The sequence below is a fragment of the Marmota monax genome, unplaced genomic scaffold (genome assembly GCF_021218885.2).
Source record: "Marmota monax isolate L192 unplaced genomic scaffold, Marmota_monax_Labrador192_F-V1.1 WCK01_AAM20220418_F8-fsc00039, whole genome shotgun sequence".
Classification (NCBI taxonomy): Eukaryota; Metazoa; Chordata; class Mammalia; order Rodentia; family Sciuridae; genus Marmota; species Marmota monax.
In genome coordinates, this window is record NW_026693602.1 from 1,555,127 (window position 1) to 1,574,598 (window position 19,472).

At 41.7% G+C, this 19,472-nt stretch overlaps 1 protein-coding gene across 1 annotated transcript in view; it reads left to right on the forward strand.

Moving 5' to 3' along the window:
• Positions 1–1,067: 1,067 nt before the first annotated feature.
• Frem3 (FRAS1 related extracellular matrix 3) overlaps positions 1,068–19,472 on the forward strand; it is a 65,525-nt gene continuing 47,120 nt past the window's right edge. Inside the window, exons 1-2 of the mRNA XM_046459523.2 lie at positions 1,068–6,263; positions 7,620–7,709. Of these exons, the coding sequence (XP_046315479.1) occupies positions 1,088–6,263; positions 7,620–7,709 (5,266 nt within the window). The 5' untranslated portion in view covers positions 1,068–1,087. The remainder of the gene's footprint in view (positions 6,264–7,619; positions 7,710–19,472) is intronic.

Consider the following 19,472-nt stretch of genomic DNA (forward strand, 5'->3'; position numbering starts at 1 on the left):
CACCCACAGAGGGTCTGAGAGTCCGATTATGGGTGTTAAATGGATTGATTCATAGAGATGAATGCAAGTGTCTGTGGTATTTTCTCTGCTACTGTTTCTCTTGATATCTTCCCTTCTGGCTACTGTATATTTTTTTATACAAAGAAAGGAATTAGGAAACAATACGTCTAATAAACTCACAGTCTCTGTTGATCAGAGATGGAAGCCACATGCTGAAAAAAAATGGACAAAAATTGACCTGTACACTGGATTGCTTTATGTGAGACCCACTGATTAGAAACAGATTACAAGCTATTCAAGTTTGCCAGCCTGAAGGTTGTTCCCTTTTCCCAAAAGCTGAGTAGGAAAAAAAAAAATGGCAGGGTTGTTTTGGAAGCAGGGAATCACAAAATCTGGAATAAACTGCTTCATCGGACAGCTAGAAAATCCTATTTGCAAAATAGCTCCCGCCAGCTTTTTTGAGGTCCAAAGTGAGACTCAATTTTGGCAAGAAAATGCACTCCTGTCAGCGATAAGGAAGAGGAATGGTGTCTCTCCGCTCTTTCAGAAACACCATTCCCGAATGAATGGACCACGCCACAAGAGCGGTGTCTCCCACGCGTAGGACTGACCCGGCTACAGTCTCTCTCGGTTTCTCTCCGACCCCTGAGGGACAATCCCTTTGTGGCACTCACTGAAGAGAGTATCCGGACCAGCTGGTCCGACGCAGGCAGTCTGGGGCTGCACCCTGGCCGGTCACCCTTCTCTGCGCGAAGGTCTGTAAGGTAGCGGGTAAAGCCACCCGGAGCGGAGGACAGAGCGCCTGCACCCTCTCTAGGTCTCCCGCGCTGGGGAATATCTGGGCGGTCCCTGGCGCCAGCAGAGGAGAGACTTGGGACCCGGGCTGAGCAGGAGGTGGACAGATCCCCTTCCCCAGCTACTACCTGCCGCAGCCAAAAGGCAGCCGCTGGCTCTTGCTGGATTCGCGCGTCCGCACCTGACCTGACGGCAGCCACCGCCTCCGCCTCCTGCACCTGCGGCTAAGTGGAACCCCTCTTTGGATAGGGCACCCTCCAGGCATCCAAAAGCCAGGGTCTCATCTCTGGCTATGGCTGGAGATTCTCGGACCCCCTCTGGGACGCCCCCACAGCTTGTCGTGGCGCTCTCTTGCCTGCTCCTGAGTTGTGGAGCGCTGCAGAGACAGGCATCCCCTCCGGACAACGAGACGCAACCGGTGTTCTACCTGCCTGCCTGGGGAGCACTTAATGGGAGCAACCAGGAGGGCCCCAGTGTCCTGATTGCCAACCCCGGGCTCCGGGTGCCCCTGGGCCGCTCGCTTTGGCTCGATCCACACCGAGACCTGGAGATCCAGGTGCAGCCGGGAGATCGGTGCGAGGTAATAGTGCTGGACGTCCTGCCACCGTTCCAAGGCTCGCTCTCTCCTCGCCGCTTCCCCTGTGCTTTTGGGGCTCGCCAGGTCCAGTACACTCACTTCGGCTCGCGCAGCCCCAGACGCGCCCGGGTGCGGCTGCAGCTGCACTACGACGCCGGTACTTACGCGCTGGTGCTGCCCTTCACGCTGGCTGTGGACGTGGTCTTCTCCCAGCTGGAGCTGGTGACGCGCAACAGGCCTTTGACGGTGTTCAAACTGCGGGGCTGGAGTCAGACCATTGACAGGAGAGTGCTGGACTTTGCCTCCCCCAAGTCTGGAGTCCCGGCCACCCGCAGGTGCCGGCTCACCCCGCTTCCTCACGAGGGTGACCCATTGCCCAGGTACGGGCGCTTGGTGGATGCCACCGGAGATCCGCTCCCCAGGGGCAAGCCGATAGACTGTGAGGCGTTCGTCCTGGCTGGAGTGCGCTACCAGCACACCCCCACCACCTCCTGGCCCAATCGGGACTATGTGCCCATGATGGTGGAGCTGCTAGGACGAGAGGGCCCAGGTGCTGGCTCAGCGGATGTGCTGATCCGTGAGCACTTTCATCTTCTAGTGAGGATCCGGAAGGGAGCGGAGAACACGGCGCCCAGGCCCAGCTTAGCGGCCCTGATGATGGTGGAAGTTGATCAGTTGGTGCTAACAGCCCTGACACCGGATGCCCTGGCAGCAGAGGACATTGAGTCAGACCCTGATGACCTGGTCTTCCACATTCTCAATGCCCCCACAGCCCCACCAGGGCACCCAAACCAGCAGGGCTACGTGGTCAGCACTGACGACCCCCTGGGCCTTCCAGTCTCCTTCTTCACTCAGCAGGAGCTGAGGGAGCTGAAAATCGCCTACCAGCCCTCTACAGAGAGCTCTGACCGGGAGCGCATCTTCCAGCTGGAGCTGGAGGTGGTGGATGAAGATGGCGCTACCTCAGACCCTTTTGGCTTCATCGTGGTAGTGAAGCCCATCAATGCCCTGGCCCCAGTGACTAGCTATAACAGGGGATTGCTGCTTTTTGAAGGTCAGTCAAAGTCCCTGTCCAGTAACCACAACCTTCAGATTAGTGATAGAGATAACCTGGAAGAGGTGAAATTGACTGCAGTCAGAGGCTTGAGACATGGACAGCTGGTGATACTTGGGGCACCTGCAGGATACAAGTATTTCACACCGGTGGACCTGGCAATGGGGCGAGTGGTGTACCAGCATGATGGCAGCAACACCTACAGTGACAACATAATCTTCCGGATGGAGGATGGGCACCACCAGGTGGAATTCCTCTTCCCCCTCACCATCTTACCTGTGGATGATGAGCCCCCAGTGGTCAGTGCCAACACAGGACTCTCACTGACCAAACAGCAGGTGGTCCAAATCTCCCCCTTTGTCCTAAGTGCCAAGGATATTGATTCTGAAGATTCAACCATCCGCTTTGTGCTGCACGACCATCCCCTGGAGGGAGAAGAGGAAGAGAGAGAATGGGATCTAGCCTCTGGTTCCTCAAGTCAGTACCTTGGGGAGATGTTGCTGCAGCAGGCTGAACCACCTCTGACCCCTCTAGACGACTGGTACTATGTGGAAGAAGAAGGACTTTATGAGAAGGTTGTGACTGAGTGGCTGCAGAAAGACATAACAGAAGGGAAGCTCTTCTTCCGCCATCTTGGACCACACAGCCCTCAATCTGCAATGGTACGGCTGCCTTTCCATGTGCAGGATGACCACGACCCACCCAATCTATCCAAGCAGCACTTCTTCACCATAAATGCCCTGCCAATGGATATGCTAAGTCCAGAGCTATATCCAGGAACTACCTTGAAAATGACTGTACACGAATACCAGCTCACACACTTTCAGAAGAAATTCCTCCAATACATTGACCAGAACTTAGATGATCAGAAACTTTGGTACACCTTACTTACACCCCCAACTGATACAGATAGCAACCACCACGTCCAGACTGGAGAAATTGTGCTTGCTGATTCACCAGACATTCCCATCATGCACTTCACCCAGGCCCAGGTAAATCACCACAAGATTGCTTACCGGCCCCCACAGGAGAAGCTGGGTACTGCACCTCGAGTTGTGCAGTTTACCTACCAGGTAGAAGATGCTGCAGGCAATAGTGTACCAGGCACATTCACATTGTTCCTGCAGCCTTTGGACAACCAGCCTCCAGAAGTCATCAACAGAGGCTTTGTTATCTTAGAGGGAGAGAGCTTTATCCTCAGCAGTAATGAGCTGGATATTATAGATCCTGACACAGACATTGACCAAATTGTCTTCACACTAGTCTGCAGTCCCCAACATGGACATTTGCAGTATTGTAAAAAACATATGGTCCCAGGGGAATCTTTCATGAGAGCTGATATCATTAATGGGAGTGTCTCTTACCAGCATAGCAAAGACTCGAGTACCAGTGATATCTTCCATCTGGAGGTAAGTGACGGGGTACACAGCATACCCATCACTGTCCAGATTTCTGTACATCCCACTGTTAACAAAAGTCCCAGGATCTCAATCCCAGGTAGTCCATTTTTGGATATTTCCATAGATGTACTGGAGAATAGTGCCACAGAAATCACCACAGGTGTTATTCATGTCAGAAAAGACATGAACAACTCAATGCTGTCTTTCATTGTGGAGAATGGTCCCAAATTGGGCATTATTCTGGTGAATGGTTTGCCCACAGAACAATTCACTCTAGAGAACCTCATCAGTGGGGCAGTAGCCTATGTCCACACTGGAGGTGAAGTTGGTTTCCGTAAGCAGCTTGATGTCTTCAGCCTCCTCCTCTCCAAGGATTCTTATCACTCATTAGTGGGGGACAGCATAGTTGAGAGGGTGCAGGTTCAAGTGACTGTGCTTCCAGTGGACAATGTGGCCCCCAAGATCTTGGTGGGGGAGTCCTTCATTGCCTATGAAGGTGGGAAGGTCCCCTTAACTTTGCAACATCTCAAGATTGCAGATGTGGACACACCCCATGATAAAATCCTGTGCATAATAACTGGTCAGCCAGCCTCTGGCTACCTGGAAAACATTGCACCAGCTCCTGGTTCAGATGTGTCACGGGTTGGTAGCCCCATCAGTGCCTTCTCCATCAGGGATGTCCAAGTGGGGCATATCAATTATGTACAGAGTATCCACAAGGGGGTCGAGCCACAAGCAGACAAATTAACCTTGTATTGCTCTGATGGCATCAACTTCTCCCCAAAAGTCTTCCTCCCTGTGATCATCTTACCCACCAATGATGAGCAGCCTGAACTTTTTACCCAAGAGTTTGTGGTATTAGAGGGGATGAGCTTAGTCATAGACACCCTACTGCTCAATGGAGCAGATGCTGACCTACCACCAAACAAGCTCCACTTTCAACTCACAGCCCTCCCTCGGCATGGACAAATCATACAGCAGCTGGCCACAGGTAACCAGCCTGTCTACAGCTTCACATTACAGGAGATCCAGGAGGCCTCCACCATTGTGTATGAGCATGATGACTCAGAGACCACCGAGGACAGTTTTGAGGTCTGGCTGAGTGATGGCAAGCATACCACCCATAAGAAGGTCCCCATTGTGGTGATCCTGGTGAATGATGAAACCCCACAGCTGACCATCAACAGGGGTCTGGGAGTGGAGCCTGGACACTCTAAGGTCATCACAAAGCAGGTCCTCAAGGCCACAGATCTTGACTCAGATGATAAGAGCCTCAGTTTTGTCCTCCATTCTGGACCACGACAAGGACTTCTGCAACGACTAAGAAGGCCCAAAGGAGAAGTGAGGAACAACCTCACTCTGGGGATGAACTTTACCCAGGATGAAATTAACAGAGGCCTCATCTGTTATACTCACACCAGCCAAGAAGAGGTTGTTGACCTTTTCAAGTTTGATGTGACTGATGGGGTTAACCTTCTGATAGACCGCTACTTCTATGTCACCATTGGCAGCTTAAACAGGGTCTTCCCTGAGGTGGTCAGCAAAGGAGTCACTTTACGGGAAGGTGGCAGAGTGACTCTTACCACTGAAGTGCTTAACACCAGTGACATCCACAGCCCTGATGAACAACTTCACTTTAGCATTACCGTGGCTCCTAGCCTGGGTCACTTGGAAAGCTCTAACCATCCTGGGGAACCCATTGTCTCTTTTACTCAGTTACAATTGACTGACAACAAAATATCTTATGTCCACGCTTCCACTGATGGGATAAAGACAGATAGTTTTGAGTTGAGAGTGACTGATGGACGCAACCCTGTGTTCAGAACCTTCAGGATCTTCATCAAGGATATGGACAGTAAGAAACCTATCTTGACCATCTATAAACTAACACTCCATAGAGGAGACAGGAAGCTGATCACCCCGTTTGAGTTAACAGTGGAAGACGAAGATACCCCAGATGATCTTCTTCTCTTTACCATCATCCAGGTCCCCACCCACGGCAGGGTTTTGTATAATGGTAGCCATCCTGTGACCACTTTTACCAAGAGAGACCTGAACGAGAATCTGATTAGCTACTGGCATGATGGCAGTGTAAACCCTGAAGACAGTTTCTCCTTGACTGTGACGGATGGCACTCACACTGATTTCTGTGTCTTTCCAGACACTGCCCTGGAGACACACAAACCCCAGGTAATGAGGATTCAGATAAGCTCCGGCAACAGCAGCCTCCCCCAGATTGCCATTAACAGGGGAGCCCCAGCCTTGAAACGCCTTCACACTGGGCACATGGGCTTCCTCCTTACCAGCAAGTCTCTAAAGGCGGAAGATCAGGACAGTCCCCACAGACTCCTGAAATATAAAGTGACCAGAGGACCAAAGAATGGCTTCCTCATCAATACTGGCCTTGGACACAAGAGCACTCGTGTGTTTACACAAGGTTAGTCACATTCTTCCCTGATTCTTCTGTCTGTCTCCTTCGGTGCATCAGATCTCTCAGCACTGTGTAAAACTGTTCTGACCTCAGCTCATTTGCAGTAAGACTTTGGTTCTAATAAAACACAGTGGGATGCAAAATTATTCTGAAAAAAAAGGCAACAAAGCTTGTAATTATACCTTAAAATTATGAAACACAGGAGAAGGCATTAGCTTCCGAAATATTGTAAGATAAAGCTGCATTCATTTCAATAATATCAGAATGGTTTTGAATGTTAAGAAGACATATTGAGAAATCCTTTGCATCATTTATTAGTAAGTTCAGATTTTTTTGTCTGCTATCTGGAGTTTGGATATAAATCATCATACTGCATTTTTAGTGTACTAAATGTAATTTCTGCCTCTTAAAAACAAAGAATAGAATCAAGTCCCTCTGCTTTTCTAGGTGATGTGACACCTGGTGTCTTTTGGATATTCTTTGTGTTGTCCTACATCTTCTTTAGGTACCCCTGTGCATAAAGATGCATAAAATTTCCCAAGTATAATGCATTTAAGCCTGGATTCAGTATCAGTAAATTTATGGAAGGTGTTTAAAACACAATTTGGTTACATTTGCAGAATTGCTTCTAAAGCAAATGAAATCATGTATGGTTCCCTAAGAATCGTTCTCATAAATAAATTCCCCCTAATAAAATATGAATAATTGGAGCTGTGGTTTTGGCTCAGGGGTAGAGCGCTCAACTAGCATGTGTGAGGCACTGGGTTTGATCCTTAGAACCACATAAAAATAAAAATAAATAAAAATAAAGGTATTGTATCCAACTACAACTAAAAAATTTTTTCTAAATATCAATAGTTACCAATATGAAAAAATACAACTACTGATCCAAGGAATATGTTTTTTAAAAATTCAAGAAAATCAATAATATGAAAAAAAACACGATTTTATTCTCATTTTCTGTTTTCTTTGAATATAACTGTTACTCTTATTTCAATTCATTTTGACAAATAGTTAATGCGTATCCACCATGATGCCAAGCTCTATATTCATGCTGAAAACTTAAAACCCAACAGACCTGACTTTCCATTGAGCCAGGATGCTATAAAGCATGCCAACTATAATGTCCTCCTTTTTGACATTATGCCAAAGATCATACACATAGTAGGTCTTTAAAAATTCTAAAGCTTTGTTTTTGTCATTGTAACTTTAAGAAACAGATTCATGTTCATTTCATTGTTACTTCAAATTTTATTTATTGTAATATTTATTTCCATACCCTGCTGAAACACTGAAGTTGTTAAAATCCCCATTTTCTGTTGTGCTAGTGTGACTTAGTGTGATGTTTGCTCTGTCTTCAAGCTGACATTAATGAGATGCATGTCTACTACATCTTGAACGAGGGCAGCAAGGCAGCAGAGGACATCTTCTACTTCTCTGTTGAAGACAATGGTAAGTCAACAGTATAACCTTAAAAGAGACCCATCATGAATTTGAAATCAAGGCAAGGTTAAAAAAAAAAAAAAAACTATGTCTTTTATATAGGCAAAACAGCCAACAATGTCATACCTCATATCAACAAAGGAATTCTTTTGGTTTTATTTGTGGTCTTGTGCTCAATGCTTCTTGAAAAATCAATGTTTCAGAGGAGAAAGCAATGAGGAATTTGATGAAGGAAATGTGAAGAATGTTTCCTGGTAGCTGTCCTGAATTATGTGTGACATCCTAAAGGCAACTGAATCCTATCTTCAGGGGACTCTGAGAAACAGCTACTGGTTTCTATCATTTTGAAATAAATTAGAAAATCTACCTTTAGATTTCATTCAGATTTCAGCTGCAGGAATGAATCTTAGGGTTCCCTGACCTTAGAATCGTAATCTTGGGTGGGATAAAAAATGTGTTTATTGGCATAGAGGAGAATATGCAAAAAAGCTGCCTGTTTCTGCTGTACTGTGTCTGTCCACTGTATCTTGAAAGTCACATAATGGGTAGCAACTGGTTAACAAAAAGTTCTTTCTTTCAACAGCTAAGGATAGGATAATTATGTGGTCAGAAGAAAAATCATTTTTCAGTATGACAGGATAACAGCAGAAATTATGTCCATGTGCTGCTCACCACTCAATAACCTCTTTCAGTATAAATCATTACCCAGTCCCTGCCAGCAAGTAACAAGTGTTTTCTGCCTAAATCATGTAATCAGTCAAGAACTGATTTATTGCAAATAACCCTATGTGAGAAGCCAGATGGTATGCTGCATTTGAATCCTAACTTGCTCTATGCGACCTTGAATGAGTTACTTTGACCTCTTTGTCATTCATTCCCCATCTATAAAATGATGGTCTTCATGCCTAATTCAAGGGGTTCACTAAGAGGATCAAGTGAGATAATTTTATTAATGGCACAAAGCAGGAAACCCTGATCTCCCTCTCCATCTTCTCACTTAAACTTGAAAACAAATCTTTCTTCCCTTCCCCAATTTCTCAAGAATCAGAGTTCTAAAATGATGAATTTATGCATTTAAAATTGAGTCAAAAGGAAATAAGAATATTTTATAGTGAATATTTTCCTTTCTGTTTTTGAGGATGACACCTTCAAAAATTCTGACGCTGCTTTGTGTGCAGTGCCAAGAGCAAGAATGATCTGTGATGATATTGTATGTGAGTTGTGTACATTTTTTTAGTGTTTTCTAGGAGGCTGATTGTGTGTGTGTTTGTGTGTGTAAAGTGACTTTTAATCCCTACGATATTGTGATGTGAATTGGAATCTTATTTTCACATAAAGGCACTGAGGTTGAATAACTTGTCTGAAGTCATACAGGTAATAAGCAAATGAGCTGGAATCAAATCCAGGTATTGCCAGTTCCAAAGCTGGGACTCTTCATTATTAATGCTACAATACCACTGCTTCAGGAATCTGAAATCTTGGAAAGTCAGAGAACATGTCAAAGGTGGCACTTTCTAACCCAACAAAGAAGCACTTGATAAATAAAAATGATAATAATGATCAAGAACAGACTCAAAAATATTTGAGGATCCATCTGTTAATAGTTGGTCTTAAAACCAAATTAAATTTGCACAACCATGAGTTAATTAAATATGTGTGCATTCATTTATTTGGGGGATTTTAAAATTTCCTCTTAATGCTATGCACTAAGATCCATGTCTTAAAACAGCTTCCACCAACTGATGAAAAACTCCCTTTAAACATTTTTTATCTGATATTTTCAAGTGTTTATGAATTCATCTCTTAACAGTAGCCAACTTAACCTTTTTATTCCTTTTAAGATATCCCCACTTTTAGATGATGATTCCCTAAATGGAATGTTTCATGAAAATTACAATTTGACCTATTAAAATTTTCTTTCCTGAAAGTACATAGCAGTAACAGAAGGTACATCCCAGTCATTTAAGCTATTTTAGCTGGACAGACTTCTAGGGATGAATTTTTCACAATTAGATGGAAGTAGAATGTGGTGGTATTATTGTTGTTGTTTTCAGTACCAATATTCAAACTCTGAAGAGGTTATGAACTTTCTTCACGCCTATCCATCAGGCTTATGTCTCGGGTGAGCTCAGGGATCCTACAGGTGAGGGTCCTGGCAAGATGATCCTAGAGCTGCAATTTTACCAAAACCCCAAGCTTGATACTCCAAAGGCTTCCAGTTCATGGGTCCTGAAGCCAGGCAGCCTGCATTCAAATCCCAGCTTCACCCCCACAGTAGTGGCTTAGCTTTGAGAAAATGTCTGTGCTTAGTGGTCTGTGAACTGGAATCCTAAGCTTTCCGTGGAATTATCAGAGGGTTCTGTTAGTTTCCCATTGCTGAAGTATAACAAGTATCACAAATGCAGAGGCTTAAAACAAAATCTGGCGTCTTTCTGTTCTGGAGACTGGAAAAGCAAAATGGTTCTCGCTGTACTAAAACCAAGGTTTGGGTGAGGCTGCATTTCTTTGTGGAGGAGCCTTTCCTTGCCCTTTCCAGCCTCTGGAGGCTGCACCCTCCCCTATCCCCAGGGCCAGCTTGCTCATGCTGCATGACTCTGGCACCCACTGACTGTCTCTTTCACTTCTCTGTAGACCTGTGATTCCATTGGGCCCGCTCTGATAATCCAGAATAATTCCCCATCTTGAAATCTTTGAATCACGTCTACAAAGTCCTTCTTGGTATGTAAGGTGACATTCACAGATTCCAGGGATTATGATGTGGATATTTTTAGGGGCACATTATTCTGCCTACCACAAGTGCTAACAGAATCAACACACACAAGACACTTAGAAGAGTGTCCAGAACACAGCAATCACTCAATAAATACCATCTTAAGCATTTTCAGCTGGGTTATATGAGGCTAGCATGAATCAGTTGCTCAATGAACTTGTGCTCTCTCCTTTCCTCTCACATGCTGTGAACATAACTATCCTCATTTGGAGAGTTTAGCAATTTAAATGGAAGATTTTGCCAATGTGACTGATTTATTTGTAGGTTCCATCAATTTGTGCAGTGTTAAGTAATCCAGACTCAGGCTATTCCAATGTAAACTCTCAGTCTTCTTTTTAACTTTGGAGGCAGATTTCATTACATTCAAGGTTACCATAAAAGCCACACGCAGAACGGGGAATACATTTTAGATTTCTAAAGCTCTGAACTGTGCCAATTAAATCTACTGTCAGGTTCGTTAATCTTCCTCTCTCTAGGTCATCATGCTCAAAGATTCATAGATTTGAATTGAAATTTTGCCTATCTCTACTATACCTACACCAAATGGGTCTTTTCCACTTACCATATAATATTATCTTAAACCTGTACAGCACTTAATATTTCTATAAAGTGTTTTACAGTGTTCCATTAGTTTTATCCCATTTGATCTCTTACTACAACCTCCAAGATAGGGATAGGAGTTATTATCTCAAATTTTAAGATTAAGAAATTAAAATGATAGACATGAAGGAATGACCTAAAGGGACAAAGTAATTCTTTTTAATAAGCCTCAGTGAATAGTTAAATACAAGTAAGATAATATTAATTTTTGATGTACTACAGATATTTAACTTTCTTTGTAAGACTTGAAACAGATTTTTTAAAAATTTTCTCTTACATTATTCAGTCTCTAAAGCCAATTCAATTAATGCTATGCATTTTGATATTTGAATCTCACCTGATACTTGCCTCATGGTCCATATGAATATCAATTTTCTGTTCAGGAGAAAAGTATGAAAATACAATAATAAGACCCAAAGAAGTGTTAGGACTGACCATAAATCCAGTGAGTATGCCCATATAGTTAAGTGTCACACTTATTTAGAATTTTTAACTCTCTAGAACACATCTGGGAATTCAAAGGCAAGACAGAAATATCTCTCAGTAATCAAATTATCAGATCCATGGCCTAACATTTTCACACTTGACCCAAAGAAGCCCTACCTTGGAGTCTGTCTACTATTATTTTCCTGATAGTTTTAATTTTAAATTAAAAACAGTGGTAGAAAAGCATTTAAGTTATACCAGCCAGATTATGTGTATGTATGAATATGTAACAAATCCCATTGTTATGTGCAACTATAATGCACCAATTTTAAAATGTGGGGAAAGATTAAAAAGGAAAAGAAAAAGTATATAAGTTAAAAACAAAGAGAATTCTGGAGATGAATAGAAATGAGCAGATACAGCTTTAAAGAAGAATGAAATGGTGGCATTTACGGGTCAATGGATGGAGATGGAGAATATTGTGCTAAGTAAGCCAATCCCAAAAAACCAAAGGCCAAATATTTTCTCTGATAAATGGATGCTGATCCATAGTGGGGGGAGGGGCGAGGGAAGAATGGAGGAACTCTACTCTGGATTGGGCAGAAGAAAAGGAGGGGAGGGGAGAGGGCGTGGGGAGAGAGTGGAATGAGATGGACATCATTGCCCCATGTACCGGTAGGATTGCACAAATGGTGTGACTCCACATCATGTACAAGTGCAATCAGAGAAACGAAAAGATGTGCCCCACTTGTGTAAAAAATGAAATTAAATTTAAAAAAAAAGAAATGAGCAGATAAAAAATTAAAATGCATTAGAATCCAAGAGACAGTGTAATTAGTGGTGGGACAAAGTGCTCACATGTATTTCCCTAGCTCCTTTTAACAGGGGGGAAGGTGTAACTTTATTAAGATTCTAAAACATTCTTTGGGCCTTTGAAGATGATATCATAGTAAATCCGTGTGTGCAAATGTGGAAAGAGGTTTTCAGAATGTTACTAAATGAAGAAAACCATGTAGAAAGCATTGTGTAAAGGTGTAAGGAGATTACATGAAAGTGTATATATATATATATATATATATATATATATATATGCATAGAAAAAGGTCTATAGCATCTATATAACAAGATAGTAAAATTGACTTATAATGTCAATGATGGCTTATAAGTTGTTTGTATTACTTTTTAAAAAATTCTTGTGTAAATGCTTTACAATAGCCACTCTTATTATTAGAAAAAAGCAATTTCCGTTTAAGAAAAAAGGAGGGCTCAAATACTTCATAACCAACTTGGTTCAATAATATTGATTACTATGACTAACCACATTCTCCTGACTTGTATGAACCTCAGAAATGTCTCCCATTAATGATGTAATGGATTCCTTAACCTAAACACAGGCAAATCAGGATAGATTCTTTTCAGGCAGAAAGGATCAACAATTATACTTATTGCTGACACTTTCCTTCATAAAATAAAACATGGGGTTCTATTGTCACTATAATTTAGTTTTCTTAATCATGTAATTCCATGTATGAAAATAATCAGCTTGAGCATGCAGTAACCTAAGAAAGTGATACAAGAGAAAAAAAAAATCTCATTTCCAAAAGTCACTAATGAAAAGGGAAAATAGTTTTGAAAGAAAAAGAAACATTGTGAATGATGTTCTTTTAATATTCTTTATTAGTAAATCAGTACATATTATGCCTAGATTGCCTGGTTGTGTTATCTTCTGCCTTTGTCTTCTACTTTCTAAATATCCTGACTACCATATACATGAATTCAAGAACCATGGTGCTGCTTGAAAACAGAGCTTATTGCTTGAAAAACTCAAATTTATTCTTATTTTGAATTACGTAGGCAGGATGTTAAATAATCACTTCAGGGATGAATTTAAAATTAAACTTTGCAGGCCAGGCACAGTGGTGCATGCCTGTAATCCCTCGGGAGGCTGAGACAGGAGGATCACAAGTTCAAAGCCAGACTCAGCAATGGCAAGGTACTAAGCAACTCAGTAGGATCCTGTCTCTAAATAAAATACAAAATAGGGCTGGGGATATAGCTCAGTGGTCGAGTGCCCCTGAGTTCAATCCCTGGTACCAAAAAAAATGAAAAAAAAAATTAAACTTTGCAACTGCAAGATTAAGTCCTAAATTCCATGTACATATACATGTGACAAGTAAATAATTATAAATAAGTAAATATGTGTGAGTGTGCACATACATATATGTGTGTATATTAATATTTAGGTATGTGTATACATACAGTTCTCTTAAAAATAGGGAAAAGGGCTGGGGATGTGGCTCAGGCAGTAGGGCGCTCGCCTGGCATGCGTGCGGCCCAGGTTCGATCCTCAGCACCACATACAAACAAAGATGTTGTGTCCACCAAGAACTAAAAAATAAATATTAAAAATTCTCTCTCTCGCTCTCTCTCTCTCTCTCTCTCTAAAAAAAAAAAATAGGGAAAAAATGAACTTACTTGGAATGACTAGTTAACATATATCAGTCTTCCTGATAATAAGGTAAAATACTGTCAAATTGAGGCTCAGTACTTTCTGAACACTTATCTCAGATGCTATACCTTGCTTCTTGGTTATACCTTACTTCCATGATACATTGTGACGTGGGTGTTAGCCACCACCTTATAGAGAGAAACCAATATTGATGAGGTTGAATGAAATGGTTATTATTCATGTGATCGGCACTTAATCCAGGAAGTAATGTGGAAGGATAAGAAAATTATAAAATCTTAATCCTTCTGAAATTAGGTCAATATTTAAAGTATCCTTAAATGTGTTGATCTACTACTAGCTCAAAAGTGGCATGCTTCTCTGGAATTCAAAAAGATAATTTAAAGCAAAAACTACAGGCATGCTGACGTTTGTATGTAGTACCTGCACAAATTCAAGTCCTTGGGTAACGTTTTTTGGGGCAACAAACTGAACCAGGAAGGTAATTGGGTACATTCACTGGTGTTACATAAAACTTCCCATGAAATTAATGAAGAACTGAAAGAATAGAATCATAATCTGTATAAGAGAATTCACCATCATGCACCCCAGTCCCAGTCCCTAATGTAGTTAGTTTTTCTATTTCATTAGCCTCTCAGCCTTAGACTAGCTTTTTTCCTTAAAAAAAAAAAAAAAAAAAAAATGAAGCCATTCCTGAGTTCTTGCCCCAATAGGCAAGTCACACAGATGCCACTGAATGATGCCACTGCCACTTCTAAAAACTGAAAACCACTGTTTCCAATTAGTGTGGATGACTCACCCTCAGCCTTGATTGTCTGGCTTCGCTGGAAATGGTGTTTTTAATGAGAAAACTATTTGCACATTGCATTCCGGCTGAGCTTCCACTCAGTCCGCTGCTGGGCATTTTGCTTGTCATTCTTAATCAAGACAGACACTGTGTTGTCCCCATGCATGACAATGATTCAGGCTCTGTTAAAGTAATTTATAAAAAGTTGGAATGATACATGTATCCATCTACATATTTTCCCTCGGCCTATATTTATGAGAAGGTAGTAGAGAAATTGAATATGTGTAAGATGCCCAGAGTGGATATCAAGCCCCGGTCTCATCCACAGCAGATAATATAGTAAGATATGCACACCCAGTGCTTCAGGCTGGTCAGATTTCCAGAGGCCCATGCACTAGCAATAGTGCAAAACGGGGAAGCCAGTCAGAGTGGTGTCAGCCACTGGAGGAAGCTCAAGACAGGGAAGGCCTGATCAAGTGGTCAAGGACACAGCACTTTGTTAAATAGGCTTGTTATTAAGTACCACATGCAAGTAAGTAGTTGCTTTTGCTTCTGAAAATTGTTTGGAAAGTGAATTCAAGCATGGACTGTCATGCAGTGTGGCATGAGCAGTGGGCAGTGGAAAACTCACGGCCTCCAGATTCTTTTTTTTTTTTCTTCTCCTTCTTTTTATTTGGTACCATGGATTTAACCCAGGGGTGCTTAACCACTGAGCCACATCCCCAGTCCTTTTTAAATCTTTTTTAAAATTTAGAGACAGGATCTTGCTGAGATGTTTAAGGGCCTCACTAAATTGCTGAGTCTGGCCTCGAACTCATGGATCCTCCTGCCTCAACCTCCCAATCTGCTTCCTCTGCTTTTAATTCCTTTGGTCTGGCTTGTAGAAGTAGCCGTGCACGTTCATCACATTTATCCTGTCCCTTGGTTCTTCATTCTCTTTCCCACGACACACTCCACTGTGACTTTATTTACCTTCTGAATGCCTACTTAGGTCTTATTCTTTCATTCTGCAGAATAGTTGTTAGAAAATATAAAATCCCTTGATGTATTTATTAAAAATATCTCTATAAAGATAAGAGTTCTACTCTTAAAGCAGTCTCCATGTCATATACTAAACTACTTTTATTATATCTAGCCATAAATGTGCTGAGGAAGGTGTGCCATTATATTATTTCTAGAAGTAAAAATTCTTTGAGTCAGAATGACTTGTCATGATGTTTGCTTTAGAAAAGCTAAGTCCATAAGAAAAACTCTACAGAAAAGAAATCCTACTGAAGGGAAGAAAATGGAATTCCCTTTGAGACTGGTTATGTGAAATGTTCATTCTCACAGTGAGTTTGCAGGAGCCAGACACCCTCTGTCTTCCCTTCATCCGGGAAGGTGCTCTGTGTAGCACTGGCTGTATTACAGCTGGAAGGAGCCTGGCATGGGACAGCCAAATGAGTTAATCAACCAAAAAAGTTATGACATTGAAAATGGCCCACGGTCTCTGAATATGTACCAGTTGGCCAGAAATCAGGAGGAAAGAAAATGAGTTTCTTAAGATGATGACTTTTTAGTCTTTTTAAGCGACTGGATAGAAGTACAGGAGTTAAACCATTATTTGGGGGAAGACTGGCAATAGGTTTCCCATTTCCTTGTTTAAAGGTAGTTTGATTTAATAGCAATATTAAATATGTAAGTGCCACCCACTACTAGAGTGTCAGTTGCCAAAATTATTCATGGAGATGAATTACAGAGAATAAAGGCAAATCAGTTCCCCGCTAAGTCTTTATTTTCAGTACAATGAATCTGAAGATCTTAATCCAAGAGATCTGTAGATAGAATTGAGGAAGGTGGTGAACCCGGATGAAATAAAGAATATTTTTATTAATCTCCACTTCAAATGTAGCATTTCCCCTAATTATATATAAACATAGGGAACAATAAGTGACAGTACTACCAGGAGCACCTTTGACTTTGCAACCAGTAGAAATATCAAATTACAGGCACCACAGAGATGTCAAAATATCCATTCTCTTCATCATTACTTTGAAATTTTGGTAAGTACTCCATGATAAATTTATTTTTTAAAAGTTTGCAATATAATTCAAATACCATACCATTCATCTATTTAAGTTATAAAATTTTATATTTTTAGTATGTTAAGTCATTAAATTGTATAATTGGCAGTAACCCTATATAACATAAATTTTCCCATTTCAATCATTTTTATACAATGTATATAACCATCTAGGTGTATCTCTTTTCAAAACTTTTCATCACCCCAAACAGAAATTCCGTAGTAGTATGAAGAGTGGTAACTCCTGGGCTAGGGATGTAGCTGGCTGGTAGAGCTTTTGCCTAGCATATGTGATGCCCCAGGTTCCATCCCCAGAATCACAAAATAAACATAAACACAAACAGTACCTCCCTGCTCCTTCTCTCCTGGTAACCTCTAATATACTTTATGCCTCTATAAATTTTCCTCCCTAGATATGTATACAGATGGACTCATGGCAACACATGTCCTTTTCATCTGACCTAATTCACTTTGCACAGTGTCTTCAAGGTTTTTTATTTTGTAGCATGTGTCAGTACTTCATTTATTTCTGTGGTTAAACAATATTCCTTCCTAGGTACACGCTATATTGTGTTGATCCATTTATCTCTTGGTAGACATGTGGGTCATTTCCACGTTTCTGGCTACTGCGAATGATGTTATCATGCACATTAGTGTACAAATATCTTCACATCCTTGCATCCAATTCCTTTGGGAATATACCTAAGAGTGGAATTGCTGGATCTCATTTGGTAATTCTGTCTAGCTTTTCTGAGGAACTGCCAAACTGATTTCCATGACAGTCACAGAAATTCCTTTTGAAAGATTCTGAAACCTGTGTTATCATTGTTTTTGTTTGTTTGGTTGGTTGATTGATTGTTTGATTGTTGTTGTTGTTGTTGTTGTTTTTGTGTGTGTGTGTGTGTTTTTTACATAATCCTGTGCATTTTCTTTAGCATTTAGAAACATGCTTCCAACAAGGGGACCATAGGCTTTCCCAGGCTGCCAAAGGGCTCCATCCCACACAAAAGATCCAGAACCTCTGCACATTATTTTCTCGTTCATCTAAGTCAAAATAATTTAGATCTGAAAAACTCTATCAGTATTTACAGTCTGAAATTAAAAGGGGCAATCACTATAAATATAGAAATTTGGCATAATCTTGAAAGTTCAGAATAAGTAAGCTATGCTAATCACAGAGCCAGCAGGCAGCAGAGCTGGGCCTGTCCCTTAGGGCTCCTGATCCCCAGGCCTATACATACCCACTAGGCCCGTCTCTTGATAAATCATGACAGCTGTGATGATCATGAAGGAGGTTTTCATTCATCACTGGAGCAGCAATCGCTATGGAAGCACTTTTCTGTTGTACAGTGGTTAGCAGTTCATAAAGGGTTTCCACGTTCATCATTTAACCAGTGCCTCGTCACTATGAACTGAGCAGGAATTAGCATCTGTATTTTGTAAAGGTGTTCAAAAGGGTTGTACGATTTGCCCAAAGCCACAGAGCTAGAAATGACTGGATCTGGAATGAGAAAGAACTTCATGCCCAACCTTGTCCAAGCTGAACTCATTATTCTCTGTCACTTTGTCACCCAGTGCCCTTGCCAGGAACCTGGGGGCCACTTTTGACTTCCTCTTTTTCCTTCTTTAAACTCAAAATCTGTTGATTCCAATTCCTGTAATTAAAATAAAACCCATCCTCTTCTCTCACCTCTTTCTATTTTATACTTCATCTCCCCTTTTCTAACTTTGCCTCTGTCAGCAATCTATTCTTCATACTGCAGAAAAAATTACGTGAACCAAGTATAATGAGTGCTACAGTCTGAATGTTTGTACCTCTCGGAAATTCAGATGTTTAAATCCTGACCCCTAAGGTGATGGTGTTGGGAAGGGGCCTTCAAGAGGTGATTAGTTTATAAGGACAGAGCCCTCGCTAATGGGATTAGTGCCCTTATAAAAGGGGCCAGACAGAGACCCCTCACACCTTGCACAATATGAGGACATAGAGAGAAGTCACCACCCATGAACCAGGAAATCGGTCTTCACCAGACACCAAATATGCCAGTGCCTTGATCTTGGACTTCCCAGTCTACAGAACTGTGAGGGATAAATTCCTGTTGTTTCTAAGCCCATGTTTATGATATTTTGTTATAGCAGCATGGACAGACTGAGAATGTCTAAACCTTTCTACTGGTCCTTCAGTGCCCTCAGGTGAAGTCTGCTGACAGCATTTGTAACATCACTGATGTTCTGAAGCCTGCTCACTCCCTCAGCTCATGCCAGGCCTCTGCTCCTGATCTATGCAGTCAGAGTGAATTCAAGCAGTTCCCCTAATTTCCTGTGCTCTTTCTCCCTTTATTCCTCTGCACTCATCTTTTTCTTTTGCTTCTGTTTGGCTAACTCCTACTCGTTCAGGTTGTGTCCACTTTGAGATATTAGAAATAATGCTATTAAGAATATTCATGCTCAGATTTTTGTGTAGAGGTTAGTTTTGCATGGATTTGTTTCTCTTGGGGATACCCTTGGAGTGGAAGGCTTCCTCTCAATTTTAAGATCCCAGGACTTCTTGATATCTACTGTCATGGCTGCCCTGGGCAACCTTTCATTCCAGTGAGAAGAATTTAATAAGAGTCAATTGATAGAAAATCAATCGGATTTCTTTTGAAAACACATTTAGACTT